The sequence below is a fragment of the Scyliorhinus canicula genome, chromosome 4 (assembly GCF_902713615.1).
Source record: "Scyliorhinus canicula chromosome 4, sScyCan1.1, whole genome shotgun sequence".
NCBI classification, from domain to species: domain Eukaryota; kingdom Metazoa; phylum Chordata; class Chondrichthyes; order Carcharhiniformes; family Scyliorhinidae; genus Scyliorhinus; species Scyliorhinus canicula.
Window position 1 is genome coordinate 205,573,219 of NC_052149.1, and position 17,268 is coordinate 205,590,486.

Here is a 17,268-nt window from a genome sequence, read left to right on the forward strand (position 1 = left end):
CCCGCCACACACACACACACACACACACACACACACACCTCCCCCCCCCCCAACCACCCGTCAGCTGGGACTTCTCTGTCAGTTCCTTGAGCATTGTCAGTCTGTCGTCCATGTAGAAGTCCCTGTCTGTCAGTGTCCCCTGTCTCCTACCTCCACCTTTTGAAGGTGGCATCCACTGTCGCGGGCGTGAACCTGTGGTTATTGCTAGAGCCCGGAGGGAGGTCCCTCTTCAGGAGCCCTCCTCCATAAGCACCCACTCGGTTTCTTGCTCTTTTATCCACCCCTTTGCCCTCTCCATGGTTGCCACCCAGTGGTAATATTGCAGGTTTGGGAGGGCTAGGCCCCCAATGGTTCTCGCTCTCTGCAGTAGTCTTTTTGGGATCCTTGTGTCCTGAGGCAAAAAGCAAGATGGACAACGGGCATCCCTGCCTTGTGCCTCTGTCCAGCTGGAAGTACTTAGAGCTGGTGGTATTTGTCCGTGCTCTCGCTGTGGAAGCGTTTTACAGGAATTGCACCCAAGCGGTGAACCCCGTTCCAAGCTCGAACCGCTCCAGTACTTCTATGAGGTACTTCCATTCGAATCTGTCGAAGGCCTTTTCTGCGTTCAGTGAGACAATCACCTCTGGTATTTTCTTCCTGGATGGGGTCATGATCACCTTCAGCAGGCACCTGATATTTAATGTTAGCTGTCTACCCTTGACAAAGCCCGTTTGGCCTCCTGCTAGCACCTCTGGAACACAGTCCTCTAGCCTTTTAGCAGCGAGATGGGTCTGTAGGACTTGCATTCTATCTTGTGTATCAGTGTGATTGGGGCTTGTGCTAGCATAGGTAGCAGGGTGCCCCTCGCCAGTGAATTTTTGAACATCTCCCGCAGGTGCGGGGCCAATGCCATCGCACATTTTTTGTAGATGTCCGCCGGGAAACCGCCCGGTCCCAGCACCTTCCCCGCCTGCATGGAGTTAATACTCTCCATGATCTCTCCCATTTCTAGTGGTGCTTCCAGGTCCCATCTCCTATCCTCCCTCACAACCGGCACGTTCAGTCTATCAAGGAACTGCTTCATCCTCAAGTCCCCTGCTGGGGGCTCGGAGGTGTGCAGCACCCGGTAGAAGGTCTCAAATGCCTCCTTGACCTTTTCTGGCTCGGCTGCTAGTCTGCCATTGTTATCCCGAATCTGCAATATTTCCCTCGTGGCTGCCTGCATTCTCAGCTGGCGAGCCAGCAGGTGGCTGGCCTTGTCTCTGCGCTGGTACAGGGTCCCCCATGCCTGGCAGAGATGATGCACTGCTTTCCTCGTGGAGAGCAGGGCAAAGTCCATTTGTAGCTTTTTCCTCTCCGCCAGGAACTCTACGATCGGGGCCTTGGAGTATCGCCGGCCACTTACAGTATGGAGTCGAGTACCTGCCCAGCCACCCTCTCTTCCCTATCTCTCCGTGCTTTAGAAGTGATCATTTCACCCCTGATCACAGTGTTCAGTGCCTCCCAGAATATGGAGGGTTATTAGTAATACTCCTCTATGGCCTGCGATATTTTCTCGCAGAAAGCTTTATCGGCCAGAAGGGCTGAGTCCAACCTCCATGGGGGGGGGGGGGGGGGGGGGGGGGGGGGGGGGGGGGGTTGGGCAGAGCCTATCTCCAATCTCACATCCATATGATGTGGAGTGAATATCCTCAATGTGAAAACGGGACTTTGTCTCCACAAGGATTGTGCATGGGTCACTTCTCCGATACTGTCATGGATAGATGCATCTGCAGCAGGCAGATTGGTGAGGTTGTGTATGTTTTTCCCTCTTATTGGTTCCCTCACCATCTGTTGCAGTCCCAGACTACAGCTATGTCCTTTAGGACCCGTCCAGCTGGGTCCGTAGTGGTACTACCGAGCCACTCTTGGTGATGGACATTGAAGTCCTCCACCCAGAGCATATTCTGAACCCTTGCCACCCTCAGTGCTTGCTCCAAGTGGTGTTCAACATAGAGGAGTACTGATTCATCAGCTGATGGTGGCCGGTATGTAGTGATCAGCAGGAGGTTTCCTTGCCCATGTTTAACCATGGGGTCCAGAGTTGATGTTGAGGACTCCCAGGGCAACCCCCTGCCAACCATATACCACTGTGCCGCCACCTCTGCTGTGTCTGTTCTGCCGGTGAGACAGGACATATTCAGGAATGGTGATAGTGGAGAATGTAAGGTATGTAAGGTATGATCCTGTGAGTATAACCATGTCAGGCTGTTGCTTTCGCACAAGCCTCCAGATGATATTAAGGGTTGGCAGTCGTTTTACTGGTGGTCCGTCCGGTTTCATTCCTTTGCGTTTTAGTAGGAGTTGAATACAAGTGAGTGGCCTGCTACACCATTTCAAAGGGGATTTGAGAGTCAACCACATTGCTGTGGGCCTGGAGTCACATGTAGGCCAGACCAGGTAAGGATGGCAGATTTCCTTTCCTAAAGGATATTAGTGAAACAGATGAGACAATTGACAATGGCTTCATGGCCATCATTAGACTTTTAATTCCAGATCTTTTATTGAGTTTAAATTCCCTCACCTGCCATGGTGCGGTTTGAACCCGAGTCCCCAGATCATTACCCTGGGTGTCTGGATTACCAGTCCAGTGACAATATCACTATGCCACTGCCTCCCCTACAGTTAACTCTGGTTTGGCTTTCTTCAACACAACATGTACATGTGATTCCACCTGCGGCCAGCCAGCAACGGTGTGGCACCAGGGCTGGGAGAAAACCTCCAGGTGGTGAGATGGCCAATCAGGGTCAGCACTGAGGGGAGCAGGCGAGGGGAGACTCGACCCAGCCAGAGCTGAGGAGGGCTGGCCAGCCAGCAACTTCAAGGTGAGGTGCCGGGCAAAACCCACAACGTGAGCCAGCCAGTCGGGGTCAGCAGCCGTCTGAGGGAGGCGGGCAGAAATGAAGATGAGCATGGGGCCCCACAAAAGTGTAAATCCGCCTCTGATTGGAAGATCACAACCGAGGCCAATTTTCAATTGATATGCAATGAGAATTGGGATGGGCTGGATTGATTTGCTGCCCCCCAACTCAGAAATGCTGAAGACAATTACAGTGCCTGACCCTTCTTCAAATTCAGTGCAGCTAATTTAGTACACACCAGGGCCAGTTTTCAAGAGGAAATCTATCAGTTCGATTTTTGAGGTGCTGGGGAGACTCGGTGGACCTTTCAACATTACAGCCAGGACCTGATTCCGGGATTTCCAACCCTCTCCCCAGAACGTATGATTTTTAGAGTTGCGAGCTGACACCCTGCATTCCTGACCTGCTGCTGGTCATCCGCAATTTTCATGATCGTGCCAGATTTTCAAAGAGTTGTGATTCAGGAGACCTCAGAGATGTAATGAACCATAGTCTGCACGAGGAAAGATTTTGAAAGACAAGTCCTAACTCATGCTCCTGATGCGGAAGGATACCAGTGATCCACCAACTATCCCCCTTCGCTCAGGCTATTGTTATTTACCCACTATATACTGTATAAAAGCAATGAAGCCTAAAGTGACCGTATTTGTAAAAAAAAACTAAGAAAGGAATTGACAACTTTCCACTTTCTTAAAATAAACTCCTTTTTACTACTGGTCAGTACATATGCCAATCATCCAGATCCTTTAAAGTTTAATGGATTTCTGGGCTCTCATCTAAGCTTCATTTTGTATACTTGGTTGATAGCCAAGACATCCACTGGACTACTGAAACACCTGAGCACCAGGGAAAGCTTTGCTTGCTTGACAGTTGTTGCTCGCTGAGTTATGCTCTCGATTACACAATATCTATTGACACAAGATGAATAGGTTTCTGCTAAAATTACTTGGTTGATTGCCACACTTTTATTGGCCGGTAGTTAAAAGAAGATTTTAAGAACATGGAAAGATATCAATGAATAACTTTTCAATGCTTCTTTTAACATATTCCACTGTCACTGTTCAGAGGTTCAATGCAGTGTATCGGCATAAATTGATTGGAGGAGCCATGGTGGCATTGGGACATGAGAGGGCAGAGTCTGGGTGTGTGGGGGAAGGGGGGGGGGGTGTCATAAGATGCATAGATGGGGCAAGGGGAAAGAGTGTGGAGAATAAGGAGGTTTGGGGATGATGAGGTGCGACGGTGAGGGTCCTTCTTTTCCCATGATAACTGGGATGGCACAGTGGTGGGTCTTTTAAACAGCCTGCCTAGGCAGCCTTTAGCAAGTTAGGAATTAAACCTCAGTTGTTCCACTCAGAGTTATGGCATTTGCACAAATTCTGATGTGACAAAAATCAAGATTTATTGCAATATGGACTGAGCTGAACATATTTTAACTGCTATTCCTTGTTCACATTGCTTTTGTTCACCTTCCTATCCACCCTATCCATATCCCTCAATCTGATACCCCTCAATCAGGTCCCCTCTCAGCCTCGTCTGCCATGCGAAACAACCTGACCGTATCCAACCTCTCCTCCAAGCTCAACCCCCATCCCAGGTAACATCCTGGTGAATCTCTTTAGCACTTTTTTCAGCGGAATCACATCTTCCCTGTAGTGAGGTGACAGAACTGCGCCCAGTACTCCAGCTGTGGCCTAACCAAAACATTTTGTACAGCTCCAGCATACCCTCCCAGCTCTTATAATCTATGCCACGACTGATAAAGACCATAACACCATAAGATATAGGAGCAGAATTAGGCCACTCGAGTCTGCTTTGCCATTCAATCATGGCTGATATTTTCTCATCCCCATTCTCCTGCCTTCTCCCCATAACCCCTGATCCCCTTATTAATCAAGAACCTATCTATCTCTGTCTTAAAGACACTCAGTGTCCGTTCTGGCATCATAATTACCCTATTAACCTGCCTTGCCGCAGTCAGATCTGTGGACAAGCACGGCAAGATCCTGGAACTTCCTCTGAGCTTCGCTCCAGGAGTGAATTCATGCACAAATAGGGATACGGTATATTAAAATGAACTTTATTATTAGCACAGTTTTAAACTACCTTTAACAGAACAGACATATATCTTACAATTACAAGTTAAACAATGCTTAATAATAAAATGAAACACTAAACTCATAATTGCTACCTTCTTTATCTCCAATCGAGCAAAACCTATCTAGGGCCAAAACCACTTCTAAATAGAGTTAGCAAACAGAAATATTTGACCATCTTTGGATAGAGAATTATTTTTAAAAGATTGCTTGAAGAGAGAGCGATCCTGTCAGAAAACAGGCTACAGAATCTGTCTGTGCCAGACTACTGCTTAAGCTGACAGCCTTTTGCAGAAACTATTGTTCAGATCACAACTTCCAGAGAACTCACTCCAAACTGGCTGCTAGAGAACTGGTACAGACCTGGCTCCTCCCATCTTTATCATCTTTATCTCACTCAAATCCTATGCCCTAAGTTTAAACCCAGTGGGTGCGATTTAACGATCGCATTGCACCAGCGCTGATCTGGACGCACCGGGTAAATAGTGGGAAAGGCCAAAATAGAAATTTGCGCCCTGCAATACACCCGGCCTGCTCCTGATTTCTTAGGCCACACTTGGAGTACAGTGTTCAATTCTGGTCGCCACACTACCAGAAGGATGTGGAGGCTTTGGGGAGGGTGCAGAAGAGATTTACCAGGATGTTGCCAGGTATGGAGGGCATTAGCTATGAGGAGAGGTTGAATAAACTTAGTTTGTTCTCACTGGAATGAAGAAGGTTGAGAGGCGACCTGATAGAGGTCGACAAAATTATGAGGGGCATAGACAGGGTGGATAGTCAGAGACTTTTTCTCAGGGTAGAGGGGTCAATTACTAGGGGGCATAGGTTTAAGGTGCGAGGGGCAAGGTTTAGAGGAGATGTACGAGGCAATCTTTTTACACAGAGGACAGTGGGTGCCTGGAACTCGCTGCCGGAGGAGGTGGTGGAAGCAGGGACGATAGTGACATTTAAGGGGCATCTTGACAAATACATGAATAGGATGGGAATAGAGGGATACGGACCCCGGAAGTGTAGAAGATTTTAGATTAGACGGGCAGCATGGGCGGCACAGGCTTGGAGGGCCGAAGGGCCTGTTCCTGTGCTGTACTTTTCTTTGTTCTTTGTTCTTGATGTCGAGTTCTGGGTCTTGTCCAAAGCTGGTGGGAATATTAACCCTCATTTGCAGTTATTTCCATCTTATTAGCGAGATTGCAGTTGAATGCAGTGGCTTCCTGGGAATTACCTGACTTACGAGAGATCACGCAGGCATCATTTAGTACTCCTGTTCAAAACTGTGAGGCTGGAGTGATGGAGTAAGGGAAGTGAGGAGGTGAGTAGCCATTTCCATTTTCAGGCATGCAGCTCAAGGGTACCGAAGCTGCTGCTCCAGTGGGAGGGGTGGGGGGGGGGGAGAAAGAGAGAGTGAGAAAAATAGAGAAAAGAGAAAGAGAGAAAAGAGGGAGAAAGAGAGAGAGAGAAAGAGAATTCATCAACGTGGCAGTCGAGAAACACCCGTGCCAAACGTTCCCAAAATTTCACAAGAACTTAGACATTTTTCCATTGAATCATGAATCATGCTCAATGTTTCTAATTATCTACTCACCAGAAATCAAAACAAAAACCTATTAGTCACTCCTTTCTAAAAAAAAATCTAAACGTTATTCTGAGGATGGGGCAGCATGGTAGCATGGTGGTTAGCATAAATGCTTCACAGCTCCAGGGCCCCAGGTTCGATTCCCGGCTGGGTCACTGTCTGTGTGGAGTCTGCACGTCCTCCCTGTGTGTGCGTGGGTTTCCTCCGGGTGCTCCGGTTTCCTCCCACAGTCCAAAGATGTGCGGGTTAGGTGGATTGGCCATGCTAAATTGCCCGTAGTGTCCTAATAGTAAGGTTAAGGGGGTGAGTTGTTGGGTTACGGGTATAGGGTGGATACGTGGGTTTGAGTAGGGTGACATTGAGGGCCGAAGGGCCTGTTCTGTGCTGTACTGTTCTATGTTCTACCATGAATGGGAATAGGAAATATTACTCTGAAATGGTAGGCGGCGCTCTTCTGAGGGTGGGATTAAAGAAAGTTGGTGGAGCAAATTAGAGAGAGTTTAATGGATGAAGACAGGGTGGAGCTTTACACTGCTGGAAGCTATGCACACTTGATTAGTATGGCCTGAGACTGGGTGAGGGCCATATCACCCAGGCATTTAAGTGAAAAAGACCCCTGTAGAATATCCAGCCTCTCACCACAGTGAAGATGATTCCAGACATCCCTGTAATACACTGCCATTGCTGATCCCCATTCTTACCCTCATTCACTCATTACATTCACCCACCACCATCTGGCCTGAGCTTGCAAAATCCTACCAACTGTCCTGGCTTGAGATAATTCACAACTATTTAACCTGTGATTATCCCTCTCTCCAGTTGCTCCGTCCGGACCTGTAAAGTCTTAATTACCTGCAAATACTCGCATTCAAAGTATCATCTTGCATCATTGACTTTGTCTATATATGTGGTTATGGAACCCACCTCTTCACTCACCTGAAGAAGGAGCTGTGCTCTTAAAGCTAGTGATTCGAAACAAATCTGTTAGATTTTAACCTGGTGTTGTAACACTTCTAACTGTTCCCATCGCAGTCCATCGCCGGCATCTCCACATCATTCAAGAAGACCTCAAATTGTCTTTATAATGGCTGGAATCAGTCCCAGATTTTAAATACGATAAACGTTCCTAATTCCAATTAAATAGGTACCATAATCATTTCACTTACCACCATAAAGGAATGTATAGCAGGCCAATGAGAGACAGTGTGAAAAGCAAGATCTGCCAACTTCGTATGAAGTATGCAACCAGAGGCAGGAACATATAGCCAAATGCATAAGAAATTCCAACTCCCAGTGTTGAGTATGTAATCCGAATGGATTTTCCAAGAAGTTCTGATCCTGTAAAAAGAAGACAAATGAGGTCAAGAACAACAGTGAATGTTGGTTATTTTCTAATCGGCACAAATAAAGGTTACTTTGTGCTAAGTTATAAAAGCTTCCATTAATTATGTTGAATTATCTCAAAACTTAATCCACAAACTAAACTGTGTGAGGTCCTGAATGTCACCGTATCCCACCTTATACACCTCCCAGAGGCCAGTGATTGAGCAGCATAGACAGAGATGAGGGTACGGAAGTCCGCTGAACGGCACAGAACGGGGGTTCCTCGGCAGCTGCAGTGCCGAGAAACATCCCCCTACCCAACGGCACCGTGTCATTTTCTTTGACCTGAGGAAGTTCTTCCCACCGAGGCCTATTTCCTGCTGGGGAGTAGGGAAGGTGGCGAGTATGAAAGGCTGCTTGCAGATTGGGGCTCCAGTTTGTTTGGCAGCCCCAATCTTTTCTCCAAGCCACCCCAAGTGTTTGAGCACCCCCCCCCCCCCATTCGCCCTCCCAACTTGAGGAAGCCCCCGCAACCACCCCCCCCCCCCCCCCTCTACCTGGTAAGACCCCTGAACCCAACACCTGGCAGTGTTGACCTGCCACCTGGGCACCCTGACAGTGCCACAAAGGTACACAGAGTGCCACCCAGACACTGCCAGTGTGGCAGGATGACAGTGCCAAGGGGAGTGCCAGTGTGGCACCCTTCCCTGTCCCCGACCACCCGGGAGTCTCTAATGGCCTGGGAGACTGTTCATGTGGACCAGTCCTAAAAGGAGCGCTGGCAAGGTCTCCCAGGAATGGCCACTGAGTCCCGGGCAGCAGGTGAATCTGGCATTCGAGTATTTAATCTGGAGAACTAGACCGTGCTGGTGGAGTGGTTTGGTTGACCCGCGAGAGGTTTTGCGCACAGCCAGATTTGGGGATCGTGCGGGATTCACCCGCTGCACCTGGCCCTGTGCCAAGCACAAGGGGTCGCTGAATTGCAGCAGAGATAAAATATGGGGCATGGAACATGATAGGGTGGAGAAGGAATAAAAGTGGAACACATTTGGAAATGAGCTGATAAAGTGAATTTTAAAAGTCAATGGAAATAAATGTTCTTTCTTTGGCCAAAATATCCTTCCCGACTTCCCAAATCACCAGCAGAAATGGCATTCTGATATACTTCGGTTCTTCACCGGGAGACCCTGTCGTGGAGCATGTGTCTTCCCCTTTGATGTAAATGATGTAATCCTGGAATTCCAGACTGGGGCATTGCCAGGTAGACTGGTTGCTGGGGGTTGTGCCCTGCTGTCTTTTTGGGAGGCCCATAGATTTCTATCAGTTCAACTGTCAGCATGAGGCATTCAATTTCTTGCAGAATTCCTTCCTTCCTGACCCAGAAGTAAAGTTAATTGTACCATTAAAACCATAAGTAAGATCAAGTATTTCACTCAACATCAAGAGCTGTAATTTCAGCATCGAAGCAGGTAGTGGGAGTTACGAAAAATCCCAGCTCAGCCCACCTGCCTTGGCTCAGATATTTGTATACATTAATGGATGTCTGGGCTCTCAGCCAAGAATACATAGTGAGGCTTGGCTGGGGAGCCTAGAAATCTGTGAGCCTGTTGTAACACCTGAGCTCCGGGGAAAAGATTTCTTGATTGTCAGTTCTAGCTTTCCGATCTATGTTATCATAGATTATCATTGAATTTACAGTGCAGAAGGAGGCCATTCGGCCCATCGAGTCTTCACCGGCTGTTGGAAAGAGCACCCCACCCAAGATCAACACCTCCACCCCATCCCCATTACCCAATAACCCAGTAACCCCATCCAACACTAAGGGCAATTTTGGACACTAAGGGCAATTTATTATGGCCAATCCACCTAACCTGCACATCTTTGGACTGTGAGAGGAAATTGGATCACCCGGAGGAAACCCACGCACACACGGGGAGGATGTGCAGACTCCGCAGAGACAGTGACCCAAGCCGGAATCGAACCTGGGACCCTAGAGCTGTGAATCAATTGTGCTGCCCACATCAGTTGCCCAATGCTTATTTACATAAGATGAAGAGGTTTCAAGTGCTTGCAGTTTCAGCTATTGATATTTAAAGTCTAGATGAATGACGTTTTTATCGTGATGGAGTAGAAAACATTATTAAAATTACTTTTTCAAAAAGCTTTTTTTAAAAAATAATTGTTATTCAAGATTTTCAACAACAAATTTTCTCCCCACAGTTAAAGTAGACAAGGTGTGGTTCTACACCGAAACAAGAAAAGAACCCCCCCCCAAAACAGAATAATAAATAATGAAAAACAACAATACAAGAAAGAAGAAAGTATCAAGCCCACCATCACAAAAACAAACCCCCTTAACCAGCCCGAACTCCCCCCATAACTTCCCCCCCACCCCCCCCCCCCCCCCCCCCCCCCCCAAGTTGCTGCTGAGACTGACCACCCTCTACCCCTTCGCCAGGAAATCAAGAAAGGGCTGCCACCGCCGAAAGAACCCCTGTACCGACCCACTCAGGGCAAACTTAACCTTCTCCAGCTTGATAAACCCAGCCATGTAGTTGATCCAGGCCTCCGAACTCGGGGGCCACGTGTCCCTCCACTGTAACAGAATCCTGCGCCGGGCTACTAGAGACGCAAAGGCCTCTCTCGCCTCCTGCACTCACGGCTCCGAAGCTACCCCAAAAACCGCGAGCCCCCAGCCCGGCCTGACCCTAGACCCGACCACTTCAGACAAATTCCCCGCCACCCCCTTCCAAAACCCCTCCAAGGCCGAAACATATGGGTGTGGTTCGCTGGGCCTCCCGAAAACCTCCCGCACCTGTCTTCCCCTCCAAAGAACCGGCTCATCCTTGCCCCTGTCATGTGCGCCCTATGCAGCACCTTCAGCTGAATTAAGCTGAGCCGTGCGCAAGAAGAGGACGCGTTCACCCTCTCCAGGGCGTCCAACCACGTTCCATCCTCAATCTCTTCCCCTAGCTCTTCCTCCCACTTCGCTTTGAGCTCCTCTACTGAGGCCTCCTCCTCCTCCTGCATCAACTGATAAATTGCCGAGATCCTCCCCTCACTGACCCACGTCCCCGAGAGCACCCTATCCTGCACCCACCTTGGCGGAAGCCGCGGAAACTCCACCACCTGCCGCTTAACAAATGCCCTGATCAGCATATACCTGAAAGCGTTCCCGGGGGGAGGTTCCACTTCCCCTCCAGCTCCTCCAGAGTCGCGAACTTCCCATCAAGGAAGAGGTCCCCAATCTGTCTGATGCCTGCCCCGTGCCAACTCCCAAATCCACCATCCATTCTCCCCGGTGCAAAACGGTGTTTGCCCCATATCGGGGCCCAGACTGAGGCCTTCACTTCCCCCCTATGCCGCCTCCACTGTCCCCAGAATTTGAGGGACGCCACCACTACCGGACTCGTGGACTACCTTGCCGGGGGGAGTGGAAGTGGGGCCGTCACCAAAGCCTCCAGACTCGTACCCACACAGGACGCCACTTCCAATCTCTTCCATGCGTCACCCTCCCCCTCCGTCACCCACCTGCGAATCATTGCCACATTTGCCGCCCAGTAATACCCACACAGGTTGGGCACTCCTACCTCCCTTCTTCGCTTTAAGAATACCCTCCTTACTCTCGGAGCCTTCCGTGCCCACACGAACCCGAGAATAGACTTATTCACCCTTTTGAAAAAAGCCTTTGGGATCAATATGGGGAGGCACGGAAAAGAAACAAAAACCTCGGGAGCACCGTCATCTTAATCGACTGGACCCTGCCCGTCAACGAGAGCGGCAGCGTGTCCCACCTCCTAAAGTCTTCCTCCATCTGCTCCACGAGCCTCGAAAAGTTAAGCCTGTGCATGGCCCCACAGGTCCTAGCTATCTGGACCCAAGATACCTAAAGCTCCTCTCAGCCCTCTTCAACAGGAGCTCGCCTATTTCCCTCTCCTGATCCCCCAGGAGCAGGACAAACAGCTCACTTTTCCCCACATTGAGCTTGTAACCCGAAAAGTCCCCAAACTCCTCAAGTATCTTCAACACCTCTGGCATCCCCTCAGGCAAATCTGCGACGTACAACAGTTGATCATCTGCGTACAACGACAGCCGGTGTTCCCCCCCCCCCCCCCCCCCCCCCCCCCCCCCCGCACAATCCCCCTCCAACTCTTCGAATCCCTCAGCGCCATGGCTAGGGGCTCAATCGCTAACGCGAAGAGCAGGGGAGACAAGGGGCACCCCTGCCTCGTCCCCCTGGAAAGCCGAAAGTCCTCTGACATCCTCCTGTTCGTCACCACACTCGCCACCGGGAAGCTGTACAGCAACCTCACCCAGCTGATGAACCCCTCACCAAACCCAAACCTCCTCAACACTTCCCACAGGTAACTCCACTCCACCCTATCAAAAGCTATCTCCGCATCCATTGATGCTACTATTTCTGCCTCCCCAGCCACCGGCGCCATCATCATAACATTAAGGAGCCGCCGTACGTTGGCATTCAGTTGCCTCCCTTTTACAAATCCCGTTTGGTCCTCATGGATAACCGTCGGGATTACATCTTCCATCCTTCTGGACAGTACCTTTGCCAACAACTTTACATCCACATTAAGGAGCAAAATTGGCTTGTAAGACCCACACTGAAGGGGGTCTTTGTCCCGCTTCAGGAGCAAAGAGATAATTGCCATGGACATCGTTGGGGGGCAGAGCCCCCCCCCATCCACTCCCTTGCCTCATTCAGGGTCCTCACAAGCAGCGGGTCCATCAGATCCGAAAACTTCTTGTAAAATTCCACCGGGAACCCGTCAGGTCCCAGCATTTTCCCTGTCTGCATACTTCCCAACGCCTCCACCAGCTCCTCCAGCTTGATTGGGGCCACCAGACCCTCCACCCGCTCATCTCCAACTCTTGGGAACTCCAGCCTCTCCAGAAAGCGGGCCATCCCTCCTGCCTCCCCAGGGGGCACCGCTCGGTACAGCCCCTCATAAAAGATCTGAACACCCCATTGATGTCCTTGCCACCCCGCACCAAGTTCCCTCCTGCATCCGTGACTCCCCCTATCTCTCTCGCTGCCTCCCGTTTCCGGAGCTGGTGGGCCAGCATCTGACTTGCCTTCTCCCCATACTCATACACCGCCCCCTGCACCCTCCTCCACTGCGCTTCCGTCTTCCGGGTGATCAGTATATCAAACTCCGCTTGGAGATTGTGCCGCTTCCTCAAAAGCCCCTCCTCTGGGGCATCCGCATATCTCCTATCCACCCTTACCATTTCCTCCACCAGCCTCTCCCTCTCGGCCCTCTCCCTGTGCGCCCGAATGGATATCAGCTCCCCTCTGACTACTGCCTTCAGCGCTTCCCAAAACACCCCAACTTGCACCTCCCCGTTGTCGTTGGCTTCCAGATACCCCTCTATGCCCCTACGGACCCGCCCACACACTTCCTCCTCTGCCAAAAGCCCCACATCTAACCTCCACAGCGGGCGCTGGTCCTTCGCCTCCCCCAGCTCCAGATCCACCAAATGTGGAGCGTGGTCAGATATGGCTATCGCCGAATACTCCGCCCCCCCCACTCTCGGGATTAGCGCCCTACTGAGAACAAAAAAGTCAATCCGGGAGTAAGCCTTGTGAACATGGGAGAAAAAGGAGAACTCCCTACTCCCCGGCTTCAAGAACCTCCAATGGTCCACCCCTCCCATCTGGGGCAGCATGGTAGCATTGTGGATAGCATAATTGCTTCACAGCTCCAGGGTCCCAGGTTTGATTCCAATTGGGTCACTGTCTGTGCGGAGTCTGCACTTCCTCCCAGTGTGTGCGTGGGTTTCCTCCGGGTGATCCGGTTTCCTCTCACAGTCCAAAGATGTGCAGGTTAGGTGGATTGGCCATGATAAATTGCCCTTAGTGTCCAAAATTGCCCTTAGTGTTGGGTGGGGTTATGGGGATAGGGTGGAGGTGTTGACCTTAGGTAAGGTGCTCTTTCCAAGAGCCGGTGCAGACTCGATGGGCCGAATGGCCTCCTTCTGCACTGTAAATTCTATGATCTATGATAATTCTATGATCCATGAATGCCCTCAGCACCGAGGCCGCCGCCGGCCTCTTGCCCGTCCTAGACTTCGAGCAATCCAGAGCCGGATCCAGCACTGTATTAAAGTCCCCTCCCAGGATCAAACCCCCCGTCTCCAGGTCCGGGATCAGGCCCAGCATTCGCCGCATGAAGCCCGCATAGTCCCAGTTGGGGGCGTACACATTGACCAGAACCACCCGCTCCCCCTGAAGTCTACCACTCACCATCAAATATCTACCTGCACTGTCCGCCACCACATTGGATGCAACGAACGACAAGCTCTTAGAGACCAAGATTGCCACCCCTCGGTTCTTCGCATCGAGCCCTGAGTGAAACACCTGTCCCACCCAGCCTTTTCTTAGCCTCACCTGATCCGTAACCCTGAGGTGCGTCTCCTGGAGCATAGCCACATCCGCTCCCAGCCCCCTCAAGTGTGCCAAGACCCGAGACCGCTTCACCGGACCATTCAGCCCCCTCACGTTCCATGTGACCAGCCGAATCTGGGGGTCCTCCCCCTCCCTCCGCGCCGATCAGCCATAGCTCTCCCTCAACCCACCACGTGCCCAGGGAACCCCCCAAGCCCATTCCCCACGGTGGCAGACCCCCCCTCCCAACCCCCGCCTTCACCAGCCGTTTCCTTACAGCCCCTACAGCAGCAACCCGGTACCCCCCCCCTTCTTCCTCTCCCCCGACCCACCCCACTCCCCCCAAGCTAGGCCCCCCCCCCCCCCCCCCCCCAGCTGCGTTACCCCAACATTGTACTTCGGTTAATCAGCCGACTCCTGCTGACCCCGGCTACTCCCGCCATACCAATGACCCCCCCCCAATACAACACAACCACCAATCCCCCCTCCCAGTTCCGCCCCCCCCCCCCCCCCAACTCCTCCGGCGCGGGAAGAAAGCCCACGCTTCCATCCCGAACCCCGCCCCCCCAACCCAACACGCGGCAAAAAGACAGGCACATGACCCAGCGGGACCTCAAACTGCTCCCCAACCCCCCACCAGTGGAAAAAAAAAGCGCCACGGTAAATAAATGACAACCCCAAAAGACGAAAACTCAGAGCAACGAAAAGGCAACATCAAACACAGCCAATATAAGCAAAAGGATACCAAGGAGGACAGAGCCTCCAAACAATGTACTTCTTTCCCCAGCCCCACAGTCCTCAGTTCGAGTCCAATTTCTCTGCCTGGACAAAGGCCCAGGCCTCCACCGGAGAGTCAAAGTAGAGCTGGCGGTCCTTGTAAGTGACCCAGAAGCGAGCCGGTTGTAACAGGCCAAACTTCACCCCCTTCCTATGAAGCACTCCTTTCGCTCGATTGAAGCCAGCCCTTCTCTTCGCCACTTCCGCGCTCCAGTCTTGATAAATCCTAATGTCCGCATTCCCCCACCTGCTGCTCCTTTCCTTCTTCGCCCATCTCAACACGCACTCACGGTCGACCAAGCGGTGAAAGCGGACCAGCACCGCCCTGGGCGGCTCGTTTGGCCTCGGCTTCCGCAGCAGCACTCGATGGGCACCCTCCAGCTCCAGGGTTCCCCAGAACGACCCCGCACCCATCAGCGAGTTCAGCATCAGGACCACGTAGGCCCCCAAATCTGAACCTTCCAGCCCCTCCTGGAGGCCCAAAATCCGCAGGTTCTTCCGGCGGGAGCGGTTCTCCATCTCCTCCATCCTTGCCAACCATTTCTCGTGAAGCGCCTCGTGCGACTCCACCTTCACTGCCAGGCCCAGGGGCTCGTCCTCGATCTCCGAAGCCTTTTTCTGCAGCTTTCGAATCTCCGTGGCCTGAGCCGTCTGAGTCGCCATGAGCTTGTCCAGCGAGGCCTTAAACGGCTCCAGGATCTCAGCTTTTAGCTCCCTGAAGGAGCGCTGAAGCAGCTCCTGCTGCTCCCGCGCCCACTGCTGCCACGCTGCCGGTTCCCCACCCGCCGCCATCTTGTTTTTTCTGCCTCGCATCTTCTTCTGCTGCAAAGTCGACTTTTTGACCGCTCCACTTCTAGTCCAACCCATCCACCAGCCGCTGAGCACAGTGGCTGCGTTCCCACCCGGGGAAAAGCCGAATCAGTGCCGTTGCGGGCCCTTAAAAGAGCCCGAAAGTCCAAAAATAGCGGGAGCTACCGAATGTGCGGCTTAGCTCCGCATCGCCGCAACCGGAAGTCCCGTCCCCGCTTCTTCAATGGCCTTGGTGAGATATTTTCACAGTTGTTCCCTCTGCTGCTAGAATTCAGCTTTCATGAAGGCCCTCAAGACAGCTTGAGGCCTCTAAGCCCGCCCTTCCCCCGCCTGCATGCTGGAAGAGGCTTTTATCTTTGGTGCAGCTTCAGCCAAATCTTTCACTGTTTCTGCGGGTCTGGTAACCAAGAAACATACCATTCCTGGGGGAAAGTACTCCTCCAACATACACCTCCGCCTTTTCATCAAAATTCCATCCCGTATTGATTAAAAAAGAGCTCTTTTCTGTAACCTTAGGCAGGAGCTGCCTTGTGTGTGACCACTCACTCCATGGTGCACACCGGAAGCCCCCAAAAAGCTTTTTTTAACAGGTACTCCTGCCAATCCCGGGTTTATTGCTTCTATCCATTGTTTAGTGGGTGAATGGGCATACAAATACCATAGCGTAGCAAGAGAAGCAGTAGGGGTTGCTTGGGGGCATTGCCATAGGGAGTATTTGGGGGAATACCTTGGCATGTGAACATGAGGGGCAAATTGGGATTGTTTTGGGTCAGACCTTGGCATGGGGGCATGAGGGACCTTACTGGTTGTTTGGGGAATACTTAAGATATAGGGGGCATGAGGAGGACCTTTTGAACTTGGCGATTCACCTTTCCTGCTGGCAGCCCACCCCGCTCATGGATTTCTGGTGGCATGGGGTGGTTTCAACAGGAAATTCCACTGATAGGCTGCTGAAAGACAGAATAATGCCCCCAGCGAATGGCATACGGTCAAGAAAGACGGCTGGGAGACACTTTCGGTGGCTGCTATGAAGGAGTAAGTCGCACATTTGGTGGCTCCCACTCTGGTTGGACTTTTGGACCTCTACCCCGGACTTTTTTCCGGTTTTAAACGGTAAATTCGAAGGCTGAAGCAATTGGGCACCATTTCCACGTATCGGTGTATGGAGAAAAGAACCAGAAGTGCACGAAAAGGCAGAAATAGAAAGATAGGCAAGAGCTATGCTGAAGCTGCAGCTGGAGACAGCACGGCTGAGAACCGGACCCCTGGTGTGTCGGCCCAGTGATCAACGGAGCAGTTGATGCAGGTCATCCAGGGCGGCTTTGTCAAGGAGAAACGGGACTGCCTGGACCCGATTAAAGAGTCGACTGATCGGCTGGAGCACAGACTGGACTCCCAGGATCGGCC

At 51.5% G+C, this 17,268-nt stretch overlaps 1 protein-coding gene across 1 annotated transcript in view; it reads right to left on the reverse strand.

The window, feature by feature from the left end:
- The window catches only part of LOC119965330 (solute carrier family 22 member 5-like), a 137,106-nt gene that overhangs the window by 44,305 nt on the left and 75,533 nt on the right, over nt 1-17,268 (reverse strand). Inside the window, exon 4 of the mRNA XM_038795950.1 lies at nt 7,715-7,886. Coding sequence (XP_038651878.1) covers nt 7,715-7,886 — 172 coding nt within the window. The remainder of the gene's footprint in view (nt 1-7,714; nt 7,887-17,268) is intronic.